At 46.2% G+C, this 23,826-nt stretch overlaps 2 protein-coding genes across 3 annotated transcripts in view; one reads left to right on the forward strand and one right to left on the reverse strand.

Moving 5' to 3' along the window:
• The first annotated feature begins 799 nt into the window (after positions 1 to 799).
• On the forward strand, positions 800 to 21,142 carry DAO (D-amino acid oxidase). 2 transcript variants are annotated; one of them, XM_082417571.1, is made up of 11 exons: positions 800 to 984; positions 5,038 to 5,240; positions 6,616 to 6,730; positions 7,963 to 8,039; positions 8,686 to 8,751; positions 10,548 to 10,602; positions 11,840 to 11,944; positions 12,881 to 12,963; positions 16,313 to 16,430; positions 17,105 to 17,203; positions 18,401 to 21,142. In XM_082417571.1, exons 2-11 carry the CDS (start codon positions 5,047 to 5,049, stop codon positions 18,530 to 18,532), a joined length of 1,044 nt encoding a protein of 347 aa, XP_082273697.1. In that variant the 5' UTR covers positions 800 to 984; positions 5,038 to 5,046; the 3' UTR covers positions 18,533 to 21,142. The 2 variants fall into 2 exon arrangements, with proteins under 2 accessions (XP_082273697.1, XP_082273696.1); XM_082417570.1 differs by having other exon boundaries at positions 805 to 1,094.
• A 754-nt stretch (positions 21,143 to 21,896) lies between these two features.
• SVOP (SV2 related protein) overlaps positions 21,897 to 23,826 on the reverse strand; it is an 88,027-nt gene continuing 86,097 nt past the window's right edge. Inside the window, exon 17 of the transcript XR_014251855.1 lies at positions 21,897 to 23,433. The gene's annotated coding sequence lies outside the window, so the exon portion shown is untranslated. The remainder of the gene's footprint in view (positions 23,434 to 23,826) is intronic.

The raw sequence follows: 23,826 nt of genomic DNA on the forward strand, positions 1-23,826 counted from the left end.
ACACATGACTATTGTAAAAAAAAATTCAAATGAAATGGAAGCATATAAGTAAAAGGTGGAGTTCACCCCATCTTTTTTATTATTAGAGAAAAGAGTATGCGCTAGTATTTTGCATGCATTTTCTTATGGCATCTGCACGTTTTTATTTGATAATGCCGAAGGTAAGGGGTTACAGGCTGGACCTTCAAAGCTGACCCAGAGGATGCTTCACCCAGGGCTTGTTGGTCCCTCTCTCTGGGCCTCAGTCTCCCCATCCATACAGTGGGCAGCCTGATGCTCTCTGAGCTCTAATAATCACTGCTCCAGGTCTAGCTCTGGCAGAGGAGGGACCTGGCGTCCAGCCACTCGTGTCTCTGGGATACAGGAGCAAAGAGCGACACATCTTTACAGCCCAAACAGGCATCGCCTTGAATCTCTCCTTGGCCTCATCCACCCAGCATCCCAGAATGGCATTAGGCTGGCTGGCTGGCTGGCCCTAGGAGCCCCTGTCCTATACCTCTGGCCTCACCTCAGGGGCTGCCAGTTTGACCATCCCCACTGTGCAGACTCACAGTGGCTCAGGGAGCCACCCTCCCCTCCCCCAGGGTGGCAGCAGGAAGAGGGAAGAAAGAGGATCGTCTCCAGCTGGCCCGGGAGACAAACCTCCTTGTGCCCATCAGCCCTCCAAGAACCCCCATCCATCCTCCCTCCCTCCCCAAAGGCCTGTCCACAGGGACTTAGGATCAGCCAGAAAAGTCAGGCAACTTTTCAGGGACCGGAGCGAGGGGAGGTGAGGTCTCCCAGCCTGGCCCATGTCCAGCCCCTGAGAGCAGCGTGGTGTCCAGCCCCACCCCTTGCTGTGCCCTGTCCGTAACTTCAGACTTTGACCCTGAGCTCCAGTCCCAGCTGAGGACAGGACGCCCCAGCCTCAGGAGCCTCCCTTTAGGAGATAGGACCCTGCACCCATAGCAGCTGCCTCTTTTCTCCAGAAATTTGGCACGCCAGGTGAGCGGGGGCAGGGGTGGTGGCGCAGCAGATCTGAGTGTCCTCCCAGTGTCGACAGAGAAGGTCCACGTTAGAGCCTGACGCAAGTGACAACCTTGCAGGGACCACAGGTAAGTGCCTTCACCTCTCCAAGCCTCAGTTTCCTCATCTGGAAGATAAGGGTCATAACTCACCTCTTCCAGGGTTAATCTGAGTATAAAAAGAGGTGATGACTATAAGGGGCTTAGCACAGAACTGGGCACATAGCAAGTACTCAATAAATGGCCATTATTATTATTTGGGGGTCTGGGAGCTGGTAGCCTGGTTTTCCAGCATTTACAGAATCTGTTCCATTTTAAAGATAAACTCTGAAGCTTCATAAGAGTTAGCCACATGGAGCTGATTATATTCATTCAAATACCTCACCCGTGACTTGTTGATTTTTTTTTTAAAAAGCAAGTCTTCCCTATTTTTTGCACATGTAGCCATCAAAGGCATGAGCTGCTTCAAGGTTCATTCTAGGGACAAGGGAAGTTATAAGCAAACAAATACAAGACTGAAAAGTAAGCGGAAGGTGTCAGCTGCCAATTTCTTGCCGGCCACCAATTTCTTGCCGGCCACCTAAAGAGCTCTATGGCGCAGCACAGAAAAGCTCAGATAGAACTGGGTCCAGATCCGAATGCTGTCCCACACTGGCTGTGTGACTTTGGGGGAGTGACTTCCTCTCCCTGAACCTCAGTCCTGCGTCTATAGAACTTCTTAGAGCAGTTGAGAGGATAAAGTAAGAGGATGTCTGTACTGCATCTATATGTGTCTGGCAAGTGGCAGACGGCCAAAATTCCCTTCCTACTCCACAAATACATAGACATTACAATTACACACACACACACGTAATAACCCCAGCTGTTTGCATCTTCCTGAATGCACACTCCAAGCACGCTTGTTTGAAGTAATGGCATAAAGCAGAAAACTGCAACACTAATAAAAACGTCAGCAACAACAAGAAAATGGTTGAACGATAACAGAGCTGTGTGCAGACGAGTCCAGGAGTTCATTACCCACATGCATGAATGATTTCACCCGAGGCTGGGCCTGTCAGATCCTACAGTCTGGCTGCCAATTCTGATAAGAACCTTATGCATTTATATTCCACTTAAATGCATGCACACACACATGGTTGCTACAATCAGTATCAAATCTGATTCATTTATTTAACTAAGATAATTGACTTAGGACACACATTTTCCCTTTTCAATTCTATGCCTATCACCAACACAATAAAATTCCTGTACTCGTTGTATTTTGTGTTTTTTTTTCAACGCAGGACTCGGAAGCCTTGGCTGTTTTTCTTTGCCTGCTTGACCTGATGGTTTTTCAAATCGTGGGATTAGCACGGGGTGTAAGCACACAGCCTTGAGAGTCAGGCCGGCCTGGGCTCTGCTTCTCACCAGCTGGTGCCTAAGCCTCAGTTGTCTCATCTGTAAAATGGGCATAAGGACAACGCTGAGGGTTGTTAGAAGATTAAAGTAGATAATGCATGTCAATTTCTTTTTATTTATTTATTTATTTATTCTTGGCTGCGTTGGGTCTTCATTGCTGCACGCAGGCTTTCTCTAGTTGCAGCGAGCGGGGGCTACTCTTTGTTGTGGTGTACAGGCTTCCCATTGTGGTGGCTTCTCTTGTTGCGGAGCATGGGCTGGCTCTAGGCGTGAGGGCTTCAGTAGTTGTGGCACGCGGGCTCAGTAGTTGTGGCTCACGGGCTTAGTTGCTCCACGGCATGTGGGATCTTCCCAAACCAGGGCTCAAACCCATGTCCCCTGCATTGGCAGGCAGATTCCTAACCACTGCGCTGCCAGGGAAGTCCCACATGTCAAGTTCTTAGCACAATGAGTAACACATACTAGAAGTCGAAAAGCTAGCAGCTGCTATTGTAATCTCCCCACTGCCAGGTCTTTTCTTTCACAGAGACTTTTAAACCCCAAGACCGTACAAATTTTTTGATCACAAACATGTGACTTTGACTGAGTGGCTCCCCTTCTGTGAACCTCAGTTTCCCCTTCTGCACGATGCCATCTTGCTTATCTTTAGGACTTTAGACATTGGAGAAACTGAGTCCTATGCTGTTACCTGTCCTTCTTTGTCTTGGCCAGTTGGTTCCAGAAGTTGCTCTGGGTCCCCCCGTCATGATCTTCTCTTGGGCATGTGCCACCATTTCTAACCAGAGGCCTTGCCATAGCCTTGTTATTGGAGACGTGCCATATGATGGCTTCGGTCTGAAGTCTCTTTCTCCCTGCTCAGAAACCTCTCGCTCAGTCAAGTGAAGTGACTTACCCAGGGTCACACAGCTGGTGTGTGCCAGAGCCAGGCTGTCTAACCCCCAGCCTGGGCTGTTACTGCCACCTCTCCAAGCCACACCGCCTCCTGGATTCATTATGGGGAATTTGGAAAATACAGGAAAACCCTCTATTCCTGCCTTCTTACTGTCAATGTCAAAAGTGGTCAAATCTCCAGAGGCTATGCAGAGACAGAAAGCCCAGAGAGGGGAAGTAACTTGGCCAAGGTCACACAGCAAGCTGGTAGTGAAGCCAGGTCTGACTCTCCCTCCTGCCTCTCCCCTCCTCCACAGCCAGTGTTTTTCGCATTGTTATTTTCAAGGTGTTAGGGGACAGAAGGAGGCCACCACAGATTGAGGCCAGGTCCTGTACCAGGAACTTTGACCAGGCTAGTCATTTAATCTTCAGGCTGACCCCATGAGATGGGGTTAACCCTATTTCACAGCTGAGGAGATTGCATCTCCTGAGGCAAAGGATGGGGGAGGAGGCGAGGGGTCCCTGAGAGGGTCCCCCTGCAACTAAGCCCAGGCTCAAGTCTGGAAGCAGAATCACCCAGAGGAACGAGGCTTTTCCGTTTTTTGGTTTTATCTCCAACTTGGCTGCTGAAACCCCAACAGAGTCCAGTTCTTGTGGGCTGGAGCCATTTTCCCCTTTACAAAACTAGGCCATATTGAGAATGTCCTGCCGTTCAGGGCCACGGGCCGCAGTTGCCAGGAGGCAAGGTCTGTGGGAGGAGAGCTGTGAGCAGAGAGGAGGGAAAGTTGAATTTGGCCCTTCCGGACACAAAAAGTCCCCTTGTTCTGCCTTAGCAGGAGCCTGCAGAATATTTCCCTGCTGTGCAGGCCCAAGCAGCTTCAAGGTCAAAAGCTGGTAGGTCTTCTAAACTTCTGAGGACCCAGCCAGCCAAGCACCCCAAGGCAGGCCTGGAAGGGATGTGCTGAAGATCTGAGTTCTGAGGCCAGACATTGCGTCTGACTTGCTCACAGCTGCATCCACTAGCTGCCAGCTTAGCACACACTAGTGTGTATCAAGTTTACTTGAATTAAAATTAAATCCTGGCAGCACCATTTACTGGCTGTGTGACTTCAGGTAAGTTACTCCACCTCTTTGAGCCTTCGTTTCCTCATCTGTAGAATGGGGCCAATAACACCAGCCCCTACTTTCTAAGAATGTGGGAGACTTAGATGAAATGACGCTTGGGAAGCGCTTAGTGCAGGGGCTGGCACACAGTAGGTGCTCCACAAATGTCAGGAAGTCACTTCTTCTGCACTAGACACCGTGTTAAGCTTTTTACATTTGCCATTTTGTGAAAACTCCCATCTACTCTCCGAGGCATGAGTTATTTTTCTCATTTTCCAGAAAAAGAATTTGAGGCTTGAGAAGCATCTTGGCCAAAGTCATGGCCAGCAGGGAGCAGAGCTGAGATCTGAGATTTGAAGCCCATTGTCCTAACCACTAGACTAACCAGACTACAGCTGGCCAGGCACTCTGCTGGGCCCTTTTTGTTTTCCCAGCCTGGGGACAGGGTATTCGAGGAGAGTCTCCAGAGAAAGCTGCATCCCTTACTGGTTGTGTGAACTTAGGCAAGTTGCTTTGCCTCTCTGTGCCTCAATTTTCCTATGTGTAAGGGCCACTGAGGGAATCAAGTATAAAAGGGCTGGGCGGTGTCTGGCATCTTCTAAGCCGTCAGTGGATGGTAGCGATGGTGGTGGTGGCGTGCCTCAACCCTGACTTCCCGCAGGCTGGCACGATGCGCGTGGTAGTGATCGGAGCGGGCGTCATCGGGCTGTCCACCGCCCTCTGCATCCATGAGCGCTACCACTCGGTCCTGCAGTCGCTGGATGTGAAGGTCTACGCAGAACGCTTCACCCCGCTCACCAACACTGATGTGGCTGCCGGCCTCTGGCAGCCCTACCTCTCCGAGCCCAGCAACCCACAGGAGGCGTGAGTGAGGGTGCCGGAGGGTGGCCTGGGGCCAGAGGGGCTGAGTCTGCAGAGAGGATGTTCCCTCTCAGGGTTCCCATCACCAATTACAACCCTTTGTGGAGGCTCTGGCCTGACGTGCTATAAAGACAGTACGCATAAATATTAAGTCCCTGCTGTGGGCCAGACAGATGCTATACTTGATCGTGGCCGAAAGGCTGAGAAGCCATGTGTGCCAGACAGATGGAGGCTTTGTCTCCATCCCTCACCTAAACCGGGTGGCTGTGGATGCTGAATGCATCTGTCCATCAGGAATGCCTCTAAGTGGGTGGACGGATGTTCAAGTTTAGCAAAGTGGCAGAGGTCATTGTGTCAGTTTAGAAACCACCAGCTGCTTCAACAAAGGAACCCTCCAATGAATAACGGCTCAAACGGAAGTTTCATTCTCATGCCCATAAATTCCAAAACCAGTATTCCTGATCAGTAGGTGGCAATTCAGGGGCCCGGGCTCCTTCCATCTCATGGCTCTGCCGTCCTCCCTGTGGCTTCCGATGTTGCCACGGGCCAGTGCCTGTAGAAGGAGCACAGCATGAGGACCACCTGGGAGGAGACGTTAGGGTCCGTTGGCAAGAACGCAGCCACATGGTCACACCTATCTGCAAGCGAGTCTAGGAAATGTTGTTGAGCTGTGTGCCCTGGGAGGGGAGAGAAAGTGTTCAGAAGCAGTAAGTGATGCCTGCCACTGGCGTTTACAGTGGGGGATGCCCAGAGTGAGCCTGAACCACGGGGCGCACAGTCCCCAAAGCAGTCAAAGCTTTCATTTAAACTCGCAGCTACATGATCCCAAGCCAGAGGTAGGTTCCAAATAGTTATGATGGAGCATCCTTTTTTTTTTATTATTTGAAGTATAGTTGATTTACAATGTTGTGTTAATTTCTGCTGTACAGCGAAGTGATTCAGTTATACATATATATACACTCTTTTTTTATATTCTTTTCCATTATGGTTTATCATAGGATATTGAACATAGCTCTCTGTGCTATACAGTAGGACCTTGCTGTTTATCCATTCTGTATACAATAGCTTACATCTGCTAACCCCAGCCTTCCACTCCATCCCTCCCCCAACCAACCCCCTCCCCCTTGGCAACCACAAGACTGTCCTCTATGTTGATGGAGCATCCTTTGTTACCCCTCTTCTCTTTAATGGGAAAATATTAGAAAGCTTGGGGAGGGGGAAGACCGTAGCATCTGGGGCACTGCAGAGTGAACGTGGTGGATTTCTGGATTTGGACACATCCCACCAACCTGATCACAGCCCCATGCAAGCCAACCCTTGGAGCTTTCTTGTCCATCTCAAGGTATTAGGTGACTGAGATCTGGGGGAATCCTTCTAGGCACTGGAACCAGCAGACCTTCAACTATCTCCTGAGCCACATCGGTTCTCCCAGTGCGGCAGACATGGGCCTGGCCCCAGTCTCAGGCTACAACCTCTTCCATGAAGCCGTTCCGGTGGGTGAGGAGTCCTTGACCATAAACCAAAGGGCAGAGCCTTGATCAGAGACCAGGGTGTGGCAGGGGGTGGGGGGAGGTGGTACTTTGAGCCTCTTAGCCAAAGACTCCTGTGTTCAAAACAGGTTTACTTTAATTTCTATTTTTGCTTTCAAAATCATTTTCATTTTCAACTTTGTTATTAAATTGGCAGAGACCAAAGAATCTTCTGATGAACCAGGGAAACTAGCCCTTCTTGAGTGGTATGGGTGAAATACAGACACATCCTGGAGTGGGAGGCACTTGACGCTGAAGCCAAAAGGTTTCCTGCTCCCCTGGAGGTTCCAGGACTTTCCATTAAAATGGACTAAAACACTCACCCTGGCACAGACTTCTGAAGTACTTACTATGTGCCAGGCCCTGTCCTAACCACTTTATAACTAATGACTCATTAAATTTTCATCATAACCAGGAAGTAAGTGCTATCATTGTCCTCCTTTTGCAGATGAGAAACTAGAGGCTCCGAGAATTGGGGTAACTTCCTTGAGCTCACAAAGCTTTAAGTGGCAGAGCTCGAATTTGAACCCAGCTCGAATGAAAGGCAAAGCCATGGTTGTTTGGAAGGGGTGGTCTGGCTGGGTGCCCAGAATCCCATGCCAGTTCTCCCAGGTTTATTCAATGTCTAGCACTGTGCTAAGGGCGTTACTTTCATTATCTGTTACCTTCCAAGAGTGATTATTAACTCCATTATACAGATAAGAAAACTGAGTCTCAGAGAATTCAAAGTGGTCAGTGATGAGGCCAAAATCTACCCCCAGGTTGTCTGACCCTCCACTCTGCTACCTCCCACTCTCATCCTTTGGTGACCTTCACTGTCGCCCCTTTTTTTCTCCCCTATTTATGACCCTTACCCTATCACTCATCCTCAGCCTTATTCTTACCCTTCATATAGCATCATGGTTAAGAACTGGACTCTGAAGCCAAACTGTGTGGGTTCGAATCTCAGCTCCACCATTTATTAGCTGTGTGACCTTAGACAAGTTACTTAACCTCTCTGAGACTCAATGGGCCCATCTGCAAAATGGAACTAAAAATAGTATCTACCTCAGTGGGTTGTTGTAAAGATTATTGGATTGGTATGAGTAAAATGCGTGGAACAGCGCCTTACACACAGAAAACATTATATAAGTTTTTGTTATTATCATTCTTATTGATGTTCATTTATCCCTGTGCTACCTTCTCTTCTTCTAAAGGACCCTTACTGGAAGGATGTAGTTCTGGGATTTCGGAAGCTGACTCCGAGAGAGCTGGACATGTTTCCCGATTACAGGTAAGGTTACTGCCATGGGTGAAGGAGCTGAGGCCCCACAGTTCAGATAGACTTGTCCAAAAGATGGAGGCACCAAATTTCCTGTTCCATCCCTGGTCTAGATCCCCATACTCTGGTCTCCCAGTGCTCTGTCCAGCTCTTTCAGAGAGCCCACCCACCCAAACTGCACCTTAGACTAGGGAGGTAGGGGATACAGAATCATAGATCTCAAGCCCAGAAGTTCCATAACACTATCTTATTTTGTAGATGAGGAAACTGAGCTTCAGAGAGGCCAAGTCACTTCCCCAGGTCACACAGCCAAGTGGCCAGAATGGGATTCCAACCCAGTCCAAACCCCTCTATTCTTTTCGCTATAGCCTGATGCCTCTCTGGTCCTCTCTTCACCTCACCCCATGTCTAAACCCTCTCTACAGATGCACATTAATCTCCACTTGCACACCCCAATGTCAGGAATGGCTTTGTCTGATAGAAAATATTCCCTTGCTTCGAGCTGAAAACCACTTCCTCCTTGAATGTCACCCAGTGGTCCTTGCTCTACCCTTTGGGGGCCCAAAGAATGTGACAGCTCCCACCTCCATATGATAGCCTTCAAATATAGCTGTGATTCTGATCCTTTATTCCCACCTTTTGCCTCCTGTGACTCTAGCTATGGCTGGTTCAACACAAGCCTGATTCTGGAGGGGAGGAAGTATCTGCAATGGCTGACTGAAAGGTGAGATTTTCAGCTTCACTTTGAGGAAAGCACCTCTCAGGGACCAGGGTTGTAGTGGATGATTGTTCATGGGATTTGTCTTTGTACTGACCAACCCCAAATGTTGATGAAAACCTTTAGGTTTGGTGGGAGCTATCCTTGTTTCTGACCACCTCTGTGCACTAAGACAGTGGCTTCCACACCTTGTTGGAACCACCTGGGAAGCTTTTTACATGTGATACAGTATTTATTATCAGCCTTACTAAAATCTGTGATGGCTGTGTAATAGCTTTAAATAGATTCTCTTAAGTTTTCCAGATATATTTACATCATCTACAAAACATAAGTTGTTTTTTTTTTTAATTTTTAAAATTTTTATTAATTAATTTATTTATTGGCTGCATTGGGTCTTTGTTGCTCCACGCGGGCTTTCTCTAGCTGCGGTGAGCAGGGGCTACTCTTCATTGCGTTGCACAGGCTTCTCATTGCGGCGGCTTCTCTTGTTGCAGAGCACGGGCTCTAGGCGCGTAGGCTTCAGTAGCTGTGGCATGAAGGCTCAGTAGTTGTGGCTCACAGACTCTAGAGTACAGGCTCAGTAGTGGTGGCACACGGGCTTAGTTGTTCTGCAGCATTTGGGATCTTCCGAGACCAGGGCTCGAACCCGTGTCCCCTGCATTGGCAGGAGGATTCTTAACCACTGTGCCACCAGGGAAGTCCGGTTTTTATTTTTATACTTCATTTTTTTTTCTTGTCTAATTGCTGTGGCCAGTACCTCTAGAATAACACTAACTAATACAGATGATAGAGGATGTCCCTGTGCTAAGGGCGTTCCTTATGTTGATAGGAATCTTGTAGTGTTCTAAATTAGCAAACATTAGCTTGAGAGATACAATTTGTATTCATATTCACATACATTCATATTAAGGAAGATTCCATATATTTCCTATATATTATTATTTTACTAAGATTTTTAAAAAACTGGAATGGATGGTGGCTTTTGTCAAATGACTTGGGGAGGTTTTTAAAAATATAGATTTCAGGACCTCACTTTGTATCTACTGAATCAGATTCTCTGGAGTGGGGCTCAGAAATTTGTATTGTAAGAAGTTCCCTAAGTCATTGTAATTATCAGCCAGGTTTGGAAACCATTGTATTAAAACATGGTTATGTCTCCTAACCTTGGGACGCTTATGACTCTTATCCAGCCCCTTCCAGGAAAGAATGCTCCCAGTTTTTCTATCTTGAGGAAACCATGTGGATAAAATAATCCTGATATTATGCTTTAGCTTGCATATGGTTTACTTCCTATTCTTTTAATGTTTCTACTGTATTTCTAATAGTGACATACATTTTTTCTCTGTGAAATTTAGGGAGGTGTGGGTATCCCCAGCCCACCTCCTTCCTCATGCTCTGCTTCAGATAAAGAAGCAATTTGGCTTTGGCCCAACCCTGCCCCTCCTCCACCCCGCATCTCATTCCCTTTGATAATACAAAGCAGGGTGGTGGTAGTAAGAGGCCTGGGTTTGAGTCCTAATCCCATCATAGACTCACTGTATGACTTTCAGCAAGGCCCTTCTCCCATCTCCATCTGCCCAACGTGGGGCTTGGACCATCTCAGGTTTCCTAAGGGACATTTCGTGGACCACTAGTCCATCAAGGTGCTCATGAACTGGACTACACAGCCATATTCTCAAGGAGCATCCTGTGGGACTAACATCCACAAAAGGTTCTTTGGGAAATGTCCCCCACGCCATCCTCTTGGAGGGATGGGACAGAGAACTGAATACTGGATTTTTTTATGTGCTTGATCATCCCAGGTTAACTGAGAGAGGAGTGAAATTCCTCCTAAGGAAGGTGGAGTCTTTTGAGGAGGTGAGCTGCCGGGCTGGAAGGGGCTGGATGTGGGAGAGAGGAGAAGAGGGGAGGCCTTTGCTTCCTGTTGCAGGGTTGGGGGGCCCCTTCTCAGGCTCCTAGCATCCCTTTGAGGCCTGTCCCAGATTCTAGGTCTATTTTTAATCCCAGAAGGACTCAGGCATTCTGCCTTGATGTTGGTGTCAGAAGCAAAGGGACAGTGGGATCATGGTGGCCATTAGGGGCTATATCTATATCTGAGCCTCAGTGAGTTTTAGGGCCAGAGAGCTGGCTGCCTCTTCTCAATATCAGCTGTACCACACCCCCAAGTTCCAGATGCTTGGTTGCTTCTTACCAACATCTGGGTTGATGTTCCTACAAAGTCAAGGCCCTCCACTGACCTACCTCCAGAGTGACACCACCATCAATAATAATGATAGTAGCAGCTACCATCAGCAGGCACTGGCTGTGTACCAGGAGCTTTGCTGTATGACCTCACTCAATCTCAGTACCCAGGACAGTGCTTGGCACATGGAAGACTCTTGTACTTGCAGCCACTAACGTGTACGAGCATCTGCTCTAGGTCAAGCCCTGAGGGGCACTTGGAATACAAACTTGACTTAGACACAGCTCTCAATCCCAAGGGGCTCACAGCCCAGTGTGGCAAACAGTGGCTCATGAAAAATGGCAGTGTGACCCAGGACTGACCTGTAAGGGGAGTCACTGGGGCTGGGCTGGGAGTTTGGGTGCCCATCATGCTACATCCTTGAGCTGTGGAGCTTCCCATACAACGCACGGCGCTGGGGCTTCCAATGTGCCTTCCTCAGATGTCTTGGCAGAGTAGAAGACAAGAGAATGAAATAAAAAGGAGTCAGAAGGAGGGAGAAGACTATCTCTGTGTCCTTTCTGACTTCTTCTAGAAGGTTCCAAGAAGGTTTCCCCCTTCCGTAGTATTCTTTTCCAAACACTTTTATAGGCAGAGTCATACTGGAGCCTCACAGCACACTATGAACAGATGTTACCAGCCCCATTTTATAGCTAAGGAATCTGATCTGAAACTTGAGGAGGTGATGGGACATTTCTGAGATCACACAGTAGGTAAATGGCAGAGCGGAATTTGGAGGCAGGTCCATGGGTTCCTCATTGAGTCCCCTCCTGGCTGTTCCACAGGGAGCAGAGAGTTGCAGGCTGGGAGGATGCAAGGGATACTAAGGTCCTCATCCCCTCCCATCCCACCTGCCCTGTTGATTGCTACCAGGTGGCAAGAGGAGGAGCGGATGTGATTATCAACTGCACTGGGGTATGGGCTGGGGCTTTGCAACCAGATCTCCTGCTGCAGCCAGGCCGGGGGCAGATCATTAAGGTGAGTCTGAAGGTGAGGGATGAGTTTTGTTGACAGAAGGATTGTTTCTGCCTGTTTATTTCATCTCCAAAGATAGAGGCTGAATCGGGGGACATCTGTTAGAGGACCCCCCCCCCCAGTGTTCAGGGAATTTGCATGTTAAAGAAACAAGAAGAACCAACACGACCCTCCCAAACATACTCTTTCTTGGGCGGGGTTCTTCTTAATAGTAAAGCATGTGTGTGTGTGTGTGTGTGTGTGTGTGTGTGTGTGTGTTTGTCCATATGTGGAAGCTGCATATGCCTGTCATAATAAAAAGAGCAAACATTTATGGAATGCCTACTAAGTGCCAGGCACAGACCCAAGTACTTCATTGTGTTAATTAATTTGATCCTCGCTGCAACCCTTTGAGATGGGTACTATCACATCACCATCGCCATCTTACAGATGGGGAAACTGAGGCACGGAGGAATTAAGTAACTTGCACAAGTTCACATCATAGTAAGCGATGGAACTGGGATTAGAACAGGTAACCTGGTTTAAGAGCCCAGGTGTGTAAGCATTGTTCCACACCACCTCTCACTGTGTGTGTGTGCATGTGCCTGAGGCATGCCTATTTGTGGGTATGTGTGCATGTGTGTGCCCATGTGAGTACTGGAGTGCATTCACAGGTACGTGTGTTCCCGAGGTGGGCTAATGTGTACGTGCATTTACACATGTGTTGGGCTTTTCTGTGGATGAGAATGTGTGCTGCTTCAGGGACTGGGGTGGCTCTCAATCGGGGCAGCTCTTCCTACAAAAGCAAGCAGTCTGGTGCAGACTTGGGACAGAGGGGTCATTGGAGGGCTAAGGAATGTTTGCCACTGTTGTCAGAACATCTGGTCACAGAGGGGAGCAGGCGATGGGAGCCCACTGATTTAACTCTTCTGATGAGACTTCTCTGTCTTCAATCAACAGGTGGATGCCCCGTGGATGAAGCACTTCATTATCACCCATGACCCAGAGAGAGGCATCTATAAGTCCCCGTACATCATCCCAGGGTAAAAATCTGATATTGTAGGGCAGAAGAGGGAGCACCTTCCTGCTCTTCTTATGCCCCCGCTGCCTGCTCCAGGGCTCTTTCTTAAGTCTTTTCAGGTTTTTTCCTCCAATGCTTTTAAGTGAGGTTGAGCCATTAAACCTCTGGGAAGACGGGACTCAGCCTTAACTGTCACATCGTGTGGCTTGTGGGATCCCTGACCAGGGATCGAACCCAGCCCCTCGGTAGTGAAAGTGCAGAGTCCTAACCACTGGACCACCAGGGAATTCCCCTGGGCTCCTGGGTTCTATCTTGAACATAATCTGGGATGACAGTAGTGGTGATGCTGGAGACAAAGGTAGTGGATGTGATGGCAGTGACACCAGCAGTGTTGTGAATGGCAATAATGGTGGTGGTGATGGGGTTGATGATGATAGTATTGTGGACAGAGGAATGGTGGTAGTGGAGATAGTATTGTTACAGAACAGGAGATCAGTGTTGATGGTGGTGGTGAGTGGGAGTTGGGGGTGGCAGTTGGTGCTGATGAAGATGACACTTATCAATGATGACTTTTAATATGGCAGAGATGACAGTCTCAAAGGCCATGTTAATGTTGTGACTGTGCTGACTGCCTCAATGGCGATGTTAGTGGTGTGGCGGAGATGATGGTATCAATGGCAATGCTAATGGTGGTGGTGGAAATGGTGAATGGGATTGATGGTGATGATATATTAATGGTAGCAAAGAAGGCAGTAGTGAAGATGATGTTGTTGATGGAGATGACAATGTTTTTCCCAGATTTATTGAGACGTAATTGACATATAACATTGTGTACATTTAAAATGTACAACATGATGATTTGATATATGTATATATTGTGAAATGATTATCACAATAAGGTTAGTTAACACGTCCATCAACTCACGTAACTACAGTTTTTTTGTGGGTGTGGTGAGAACGTTAAAGATCTACTCTCTTAGCAACTTTCAAGTATATAATACAGTATTGTTAATGATCATTACTATGCTGTACATTAGAAGTGACAACAATGATGCCAGTGATGTTAATGGTAATGGTGGAGGTGGTGGTGTTTGATGGTAATGACAATGGCAATTGCAGTGATTTTTTTTTTGAACTTTATTTTTTTTATACAGCAGGTTCTTCTTAGTTATCTATTTTATACATATTAGTGTATATATGTCAATCCCAATCTCCCAGTTCATCCCCCCCCCACCACCCCCGCTTTCCCCCCTTGGTGTCCGTACGTTTGTTCTCTATATCTCTGTCTCTATTTCTGCCTTGCAAACTGGTTCATCTGTAGCATTTTTCTAGATTTCACATGTATGTGTTAATATATGATAATTGTTTTTCTCTTTCTTACTTCACTCTGTATGACAGTCTCTAGGTCCATCCACGTCTCTACAAATGACCCAATTTTATTACTTTTTATGGCTGAGTAATATTCCACTGTATATATGTGACACATCTTCTTTATCCATTCGTCTGTCGATGGGCATTTAGGTTGCTTCCATGACCTGGCTATTGTCAATAGTGCTGCAATGAACATCGGGGTGCATGTGTCTTTTTGAATTATGGTTTTCTCTGGGTATATCCCAGGAGTGGGATTGCTGGGTCATATGGTAATTCTATGTTTAGTTTTTTAAGGAACCTCCATGCTGTTCTCCATTGTGGCTGTATCAATTTCCATTCCCACCAACAGTCAAGAGGGTTCCCTTTTCTCCACACCCTCTCCAGCATTTGTTGTTTGTACATTTTCTGATGATGCCCATTCTAACCAGTGTGAGGTGATACCTCATTGTAGTTTTGATTTTCATTTCTCTAATAATTAGTGATGTTGAGCAGCTTTTCATGTGCCTCTTGGCCATCTGTATGTCTTCTTTGGAGAAATGTCTATTTAGGTCTTCTGCCCATTTTTTGATTGGGTTAGTTGTTTTTTTAATATTGAGCTGCATGAGCTGTTTATATATTTTGGAGATTAATCCTTTGTCCATTGATTTGTTTGCAAATATTTTCTCCCATTCTGAGGGTTGTCTTTTCGTCTTGTTTATAGTTTCCTTTGCGGTTTATAGTTTGCTTTTGCTTCAAAGCAAAAGCTTTTAAGTTTCATGAGGTCCCATTTGTTTATTTTTGTTTTTATTTCCATTATTCTAGGAGGTGGGTCAAAAAAGATCTTGCTGTGATTTATGTCAAAGAGTGTTCTTCCTATGTTTTCCTCTAAGAGTTTTATAGTGTCCAGGCTTACATTTAGGTGTTTAATCCATTTTGAGTTTATTTTTGTGTATGGTGTTAGGGAGTGTTCTAATTTCATTCTTTTACATGTAGCTGTCCAGTTTTCCCAGCACCACTTATTGAAGAGACTGTCTTTTCTCCATTGTATATCCTTGCCTCCTTTGTCAGACATTAGTTGACCATAGGTGCATGGCTTTATCTCTGGGCTTTCTATCCTGCTCCATTGATCTATATTTCTGTTTTTGTGCCAGTACCATATTGTCTTGATGACTGTAGCTTTGTAGTATAGTCTGAAGTCAGGGAGTCTGATTCCTCCAGCTCCATTATTTTCCCTCAAGATTGCTTTGGCAATTTGGGGTCTTTTGTGTCTCCATACAAATTTTAAGATTTTTTGTTCTAGTTCTGTAAAAAATGCCATTGGTAATTTGATAGGGATTGCATTGAATCTGTAGATTGCTTTGGGTAGTACAGTCATTTTCACAATATTGATTCTTACAATCCAAGAACATGGTATATCTCTCCATCTGTTTGTGTCATCTTTGATTTCTTTCATCAGTGTCTTATAGTTTTCTGAGTACAGGTCTTTTACCTCCTTATGTAGGTTTATTCCTAGGTATTTTATTCTTTTTGACAGTATTATTAGCAGAGATTATAATGTTTTTTTAAGTTTATTTAATATTTTAATTTTTTTGGAGTACAGTTGATTTACAATATTGTGTTAGTTTCAGGTATACAGCAAAGTGATTCATTTATACATATATATATGTTCATTCTTTTTTAGATTCTTTTCTTATATAGGTTATTGCAGACTATTGAGTAGTTTGCAATAACCTATTGCTACACAATAGGTTACACATCCCTGTGCTACACAGTAGGTCCTTGTTAGTTATCTATCTTATATATAGTAGTGTGTGTGTGTTCATCCCAAGCTCCTGATTTATCACTCCCTGCTATGTTTCCCCTTTGGTAACCATAAGTTTGTTTTTGATACCTGTGGGATGATAATGTTGAAGTTGATTTAGGCAAACATGGTGGTAAGGTTGAGCATGGCAATGACCCTCCCCCCGTTATCTCAAAGGCTTCATTTTCCTTCATCCTTGACCCTGCCCACTTTTATCAAGGATCCAGGCAGTGACTCTTGGAGGCATCTTCCAGCTGGGGAACTGGAGTGAGACAAACAATATCCAGGACCACAACACCATTTGGGAAGGCTGCTGCAGACTGGAGCCCACACTGAAGGTAAGGTGGGGAGAGATATCAGTGCCCTAGACCAGGATCCTAGCAGCTTGATGATCATAAGGACACTTGAAGATGGGAAGATATCATGACTGGGATAACTGGGCAAAATAATTCCAACAGGGGACTCTGGATTATACCAGAATTTGACAATGTACAGGGAAGTCCTGCTGTGGGTTGATGAAACCTATCTGGTCATGGCTAAGAGTTGCTCTCTCTTGAGGTGACATCCCTTAAACACCTTAGTCTGTCTTCACAAGGAGCAGATGTATTTGTTGCAGAAATCTCAGTTTTCACAATTGCCTGCTAGTGGTGATAACAATAGTGATGGTCATGAAGACAAGGGTAGAAGTAGTGGTTGGCGTTGATGGTGATGAAAACGCTGAGAGTGGTGATAATGATGGTAATGAGGCGATATTATGGTGGTGGCTGGTGGGGACGGTGACTGATAAAGATGGGATAGTTGATAGAACTGGTGGTGAGATGGTAGTAGTATAGTAATGATGTTGGTGGCCGATAAAGGTGGTGATGATCTTAGTGGTAATTAACAAAAGTGACTATGACAGTGGTGGTGGTGGTGATGGTAATGAAGTTCCAAAAGTTAACCCTCTATCACCTAAAAATGGCATCAGAAAAAAAAAAATCCAGAGATGAATTACCAACACTTTTCTTTCCAGGATGCAAAAATTGTTAGTGAATGCACTGGCTTCCGGCCAGTACGCCCCCAGGTTCGACTAGAAAGAGAAGAGCTTCATGTTGGATCTTCAAACACAGAGGTATGCTCTCCTGGCAGGGAAAGCAATGCCATCCCCCAACTCCTAAGAAGTCTCTGGCGTTTTCGGGGGAACAGTCATGCTGAACTCACGTGGGGGCAGTGGTGGCTAATATCCCCTCCTCTATAAATGGGGAAACTGAGGCTCAGTGATGGTAAAGGGCCTGCTCAAGTTTACATAGAGGGCAGTGCCTCGATTTGCTAGAGCCTGTGGTTGAATAGAAGGAAAAGGGGACTTTATTGAGCATCTACTTTGTGTCCATGACAAGAATGACCTAACTGAATCTCCCCTACAGCTCTCTGGGATAGGGACTGTTCACCCCATGCTTCAGATGAGCAAACTGGGGTTCCCAGAAGTGGAAGTCAACTTGCCTACATCAGACCAGTGGTGAGGGGCAAGGCTGGGATGTGGTTTGAATCTGAGTCCAGAGCCATTTCCCAGATGTCCACGTTGTGGCTGCTCCATCATCTCTCTGGGTTCCCCTCTCATGTCCTCTCTCATGGGGTAGGAATTGGCCTTATTGAAAAGGCAGGGGTTGTCCTGGGCTGAAGGAATCTAGGTCACCCTTCCTCCTTTATTCTGATCCTTTGGAGGGGGGGTGTATAGAAGAGTTTTGTGGATGTGTCATGTGTCCATAAAGGGTTGTGTGTCTGTCTGTAGAGAGGTCATTATGTGTGTGTGTGTGTGTGTGTGTGTGTGTGTGTGTGTATGGCAGTGGGGTTGGGGGGAGAGTCACATAGAGAGTTGAACTCCCTGCTGATGGTTTTAGCTTTGAAAAAACCCCCTGGCGTCTTGCCTCTCTCCAGGGTCCATCCATACAGCGCCCCTTCTTTTCTTTGGTGGGTAGATGAGTCTACCTATTAACATCCTGCCTGGAGCAGGATGGGAACAAGGAAAGTGATTTAGGGAACTTCAGATAATTTGATGTGGTGGGGGGAATCTCAGACCTCAAGTTCCAGGTGATTCTACTTTTTCTGTGTTGAGTGCTTAAAGCAGGTCTGCCTCCGAAACAGAAGAGGAGTCTAGGGTGTTGACCTCCAACTCCCCAAACACTCCCCCGACTACCCTGCCAGGGGTTCCCACATCCCACCGGGGGTGGTACCAAGAGGAGCTCTGGTACCCCCAGGCTTACCTAGGATACTTCAGGAAGCTCCTGAATCTTCTAGGGCAGACCTGGACCTTCTCTCTTGCCTCTCCCAGGTCATCCACAACTATGGCCACGGAGGCTATGGGCTCACCATCCACTGGGGCTGTGCCCTGGAGGTAGCCAAGATCTTTGGGAAAATCCTGGAAGAAAGGAATTTGCTCAGGATGCCACCATCCCACCTCTGAAGATGTCAGTGACCTCCGCCTCCCCCACAAAAACTCCCTGCTCCCCTCAGCCAACTACTCATCGCACCCATTGTTAACCCCCCCTCCACCCCTGACTCCTTTCTGCAAGAAGCACAAGGTGAGAGGAAACCACAAGGTCAATTCCTGAAGGAGAGTCCTGCGCCCTCTGATGGCTGAGGTCTCTCCACCCTCTCCAGGCCTGACGTTAAGAACAGCTGGAGGCTGTTAGCCCATGAGTCCTCAGAGGAAGGGAAGCTCAGAATATCCAAGTGGTGAAGGAGCTCTGAGTGAGGGAGGCTGTGAGGGAGCCCCGAGCGAGGGAGATCTGGGTGATGGAGGCTCTTGCAACCTTGGTTCTCTAAGGCCACAGAATGCACTTGAGGTAACGGTATCAGATTTCACCACAGGAATTTATACATAGAACTGGGGTATAGAGAAGGCAGAAGAGGAGAGCCATTGAACTAGCAACATGTGATGCCTGTTGCACATCCAGGACTCCTAATGGCTTCAGCTGCCCACTAGCGGCCCCACGGGCACTAGGTAACCCTTGAGGAGGATCCCTTGGGGGTCACCCTCAAAGGAACCCCTTTATAGATAACTAAATTCACCAAGCAGATTGAACGTGTCCCTTACCTTCTGGCTAGCACACTCTGGGATAGCAAACAGGCTTCCAGATGTTTCTGAGAGCTTTGAATGAGCCCAGATGGCACCTTAGCACCTTCATCCCTAATTATCTGCCTCAGCCTCTGAGGTGAATTTTTATCTCTCCGGGGCTTTGGTAAAAACCAGAGCCTAGTATTCCTCATGCATCTGGGACCAGTGACACCCTATGTGCTGTGAAGAGGTCTTGACTGGCCCATGCCATCTATATCCATGCCATTTCACCTGATGGGCTCTTCATGGAGCATCTACCATGAAGATTTTGGCTGGCCCTAAGCTAAGCAGGGTATAAGAGCCAAGATCTTAGAATTCCTGCCCTAATAATAATAACAAGAATTATTATTTTTATTATAGTTATAATTTTTTGCATTCTAACTGGCTACTGGTGCTAAACTCTTACAAACATTACTCATTTACTCCTTACAACCTACCCCCACCACCCCCATGAAGTATCTATTATTCCCATTTCGTAGGTGAGAAGACCAAGGCACAGAGAGGCAATACAAGGTCAGCAGCTGGGAAGGGGTAGAATGGAGATTCAGGGCCAGAAATTATGTGATTCCAGTGCCTCACTTTCAACCACCATGAAACACTGAATCCCAGGTTGGGGGGAAATATATAGTTATGAAGGAATCGGTTGGCCTCCTCCCCAACTACTTCTGCAAACACACTGTAAAGGAACCAGGTCTCTCCTCCTCACAGCCACATTTGGGCCAAGATCGGGGGACTCTCACCAGACTGGAGTCGGGGACACTTCCTGGTGGGCTTGGAGTGGAACACCATTTTTGACTAAAGTGATTGCCCATCCTAAAATTCCCCAGGGAAAGTGACCCCTACCGGTCGAGGTTAATTGTCAGCAGGAACACTACATGGCCCAGAACACAGTGAACTCACAAAAATACATGGCCAGGAAAGTCTCTATTCAGACCCAAAGTGACCCTCCTTTTTGTAAATGGTAAAGACCTCTTTGCAATGTGGTTTCCTCTTGATTCCATTCCAAGATTCAGAATAGAAGGAGCATGGGGAAATTCTGCAATCCACATGGCACTGTAGGACATGTGCCTTGATGTCTTCATTCTTCTTCACTTAACATTCCTGCTCCTTCCCCAGTGGTGATCTACAACCATATTTACAATGAATTCTTGGCCACTTGCTGAGATTATAAAAGTTTATCTTTTCTCATTGAATTGTTTTGGAACTTTGGTCAAAAATCAATTGACCATAAATGTAGGGGTTTATTTTTGGACTCTCATTTTTATTCTATTCATCTGTATATCTATCCTTATGCCAGGACCACACTGTCTTTTTTTTTTAATACATCCTTATTAGAGTATAATTACTTTACACTGTTGTGTTAGTTTCTGCTGTACAAGGACCACACTGTCTTGATTACTTGTAGCTTTGTAGTTAAGTTTTAAAATCAGGAAGTGTGAGTCCTCCAACTTTACTCTTCTTTTTCAAGATATTTTTGGGCTACTCTGGGTCTTTTTAGTTCCATATACATTTTACGATAAGCTTGCCAATTTCTGCCCAAAAAAGCCAGCTGGGAATTCGACAGGGATTGTGTTGAATTTATAAGGTTAATTTTGGGAGTATTGATTGACACCTTAACAATTTTAAGTCTTCTGATCCATGGTCATGGAATGTCTCTCCATTTATTCAGATCTCTGATTTCTTTCAGTAATATTTTGTAGTTTGCAAAAGTCTTGCACTCCTTTTGTTAAATTCATTCCTAAGCGTTTTATCCTTTTTGATGCTATTGCGGGTGGAACTGTGTTCTTACTGATGAATCTGGGAAGCGCTCTGTTCTCTGGCATGGTGGGGGTAGGGGTATTTGAAGTGGTTCATCATCAAAATATTCTTGATTAATTTAGAATGATTATACGTGATGTATCCAGATGTTCAAATGTCAAGGAATCAGAATATAGTAAAGTACCAACAGTGACTAAATCCGGCTGTAACCACTGAATCTTTGAAGAGCTGGAAGGTGCTTCAGAATGTTCTAGAGCTTTGGGATTGGCATCCTGTGTGCCTCCCACAATACTCTGCATCCCTCCATTAGCGCCCATGTCAAGCTGTGTCCCACGCATCTACGTTCTCCCCACTACGCTGTGAGTGCATGAAGATAAGGACCAGGTCTCAATTCTTTTTCGCATCCTCAGTGTTGAATGTCATGCCGATTCATGGTGGATACTCCATGTATACTGACCACATGCCATGACATGACCCAAAATAGAGTTATAATGAACAGACTCCAAAGTTTACCTATGTGCTGCTGTGGGTTCCAGGCATACCATTAATTGTCTGTGCCACCAGTAGCTGTCATGGCCAAAGCTGCCATGTTCGTGCCTCTTGATCCCACCTCTCCCTGACCCAACTGATTGGACCAGGATTGGAACCAACACTGAACTGGGCCAATCAGCTTTCTCTCCTGAGACTTTAGAAGTGGGACACCGAACAGCTGGGTCAGATGTGTTTGCAGAGCCGAGCCCTGGTGAGCCTGAGCCATATGCATAGTCAGGCATATGCAGCAGCCATGAGGGGTCAATAGGAAGCCAGTCTGCAGAGAGGGACAGAAACCAGGGCCACGGATCCAGAGAGAGGGCTGCCTCAGGCCCTGGTGGCTCTCCAGGTCCCCGTTCCATTTATTTCAGTGATCTCTCTAACCTTTCAGAGGCTGCAAACTGGTCGCCCATCAACCAAATCTGGCCTACAGATAAATTTTATTGGAGTCACACATTTAAAAATTTAAACAATCCAACATAATAAAATTTAAAAAAAAATTGATCTAACATACTAAAATTTGGAGATTTCACATAAGAATCCAGATTCCTGTCTTGAAAATCAGGCGATTCTATGGTACAACAAAATCAGCTGGAGCTGAGTAGTAGCCGCCCCCTATGTCCCATACTCTGCCACAACCTTCCCCTCTTCCTGTTGTTCCTTACACTTCTGTTTCCTACATTTATAATCCCCAGGAAATTAACTACTGTTCCCAGTCTTATATTAAATCTGCACTGCTTGATTTGAATTAATCTGAGTACAATTTCTATTCCTTGCAACTAAAACAGCCTTGATGAGAACTCTGTCAAGGTTTCTCTCAACTATCTCCCATCCCACCACTATTGTCTTCCTTCTACCAGAATCTCAATTTTGTGTTCAAAAGGCTGTGGGTATCCCTTGATCCTGTGGGAGATAGGCCGTTCCTTCCCCAGCCCTAGCGGGGGCTCATGCTAGGATGGGCATGAGACCCAGGTTTGACCAATACAAAGCAATGGTAAATCTGCCGCGGGATTTCCCTTTCCAAGCAAAAACAACAGACCCTTTAGAAAGAAAACCTTCTGTGACTGCTTCTTCCCCATTCTAACATCTTTGAAAAAAACTTGGTGCCTGGCACTTTGGCAGCTATTTTGTGACCATGAGGTTTCACACATAGGGTCAATGGGCAACATGCAGAGGACAGTAGAGAGGAAAGGCAAAAAGAAGCTGGGTCCTTGATGACATTGTTGAGCTGCTGAGCCTTCCCTGGAACTCTCTGACTCTGGGCTTGTTGTCAAATGAACAATTAGTATTCTAATGGGTTAAACTACTATTGGTAGGTTTTACTGTTGCTTGCAGCTCAAGGTTATCCCAGTCCTTTGATGTTTACTGTAGTAACCAAGGGATGATCTTATCCTTCAAGCCTCTCTGTTGCTTAACATTATTTAAAAATAATGCATATCCATATTCATTTCAAAGTCCATCTCTAAGATACTCTTTTATCTCACTGCCAACACATCCCATTTATGTATTCCTGAGCATACTTGAAGGGAAAGAAAGAAACCATATAACCCTGGCTACATTGAACATCTTTTGCCATTTTCTAAAATCTTTCCTAACACTGAGAGAAACAGATGACATTTCCAGTAATGAAAAGGGGAGCTTTTGGACAGTTCAAAATTAGATACAAAGGTCTTCAGCTAAAGGTCTCACGCATTTCAGAGGTTTGGGCAACTTTTGTGGCAGCTCTTGTATCGTTCAATAATATCGATTTCATAAAAGGGCAGGCAATTTAGAAGGCCAAGAGTTTTCACCTTTCATTTTCTCAACAAGAGAAAACCCACAACTACAAGCCTCTTTACTCCAGCCCCTGGAAAACACCTCTGCCCACCAAGCCCTCCTTCCCCACTGCAGCCCCCAGATCCTCCAGGTTATTTGAGGGTGAAGCGAATGGACTTGCTCATCCGGCAGTGTCTGGCCAGCTGGAAGGCAAAAAAGACAAGCAAAGGTTCTTAGTTACCCAGGAGAGCTCAGCAGACCAGAAATAATTAGAGCTTTAGCCACTCATGGTCCAGGGAAATGTGGGTGTCAGAGAGAGGAAGCTCTGCCAAGCTGTCCCCTCTGACTGCCTGGGCCTAGGGGGCTGCAGTACATATATTCAGGGATGTGGGATGATTTGCAGTCGATCTAGGACCTGGGCCTGAAGAAGTCACCCACTGTGACCTCCACACCATTAGAAGGAAGCGTTGCTTCCAATAGACTCAAAGTTGGCCGCCAACTGTGCACCTTTTCCCCCTTGCTGGAAAGACTGTCATATTAAAGCAAATGAAAGCATTGAGCTCACCCTACATGGACAAAGTTGGCAACACCGTTAG

Source organism: Balaenoptera physalus (assembly GCF_965194825.1).
Source record: "Balaenoptera physalus genome assembly, chromosome: 12".
Classification (NCBI taxonomy): domain Eukaryota; kingdom Metazoa; phylum Chordata; class Mammalia; order Artiodactyla; family Balaenopteridae; genus Balaenoptera; species Balaenoptera physalus.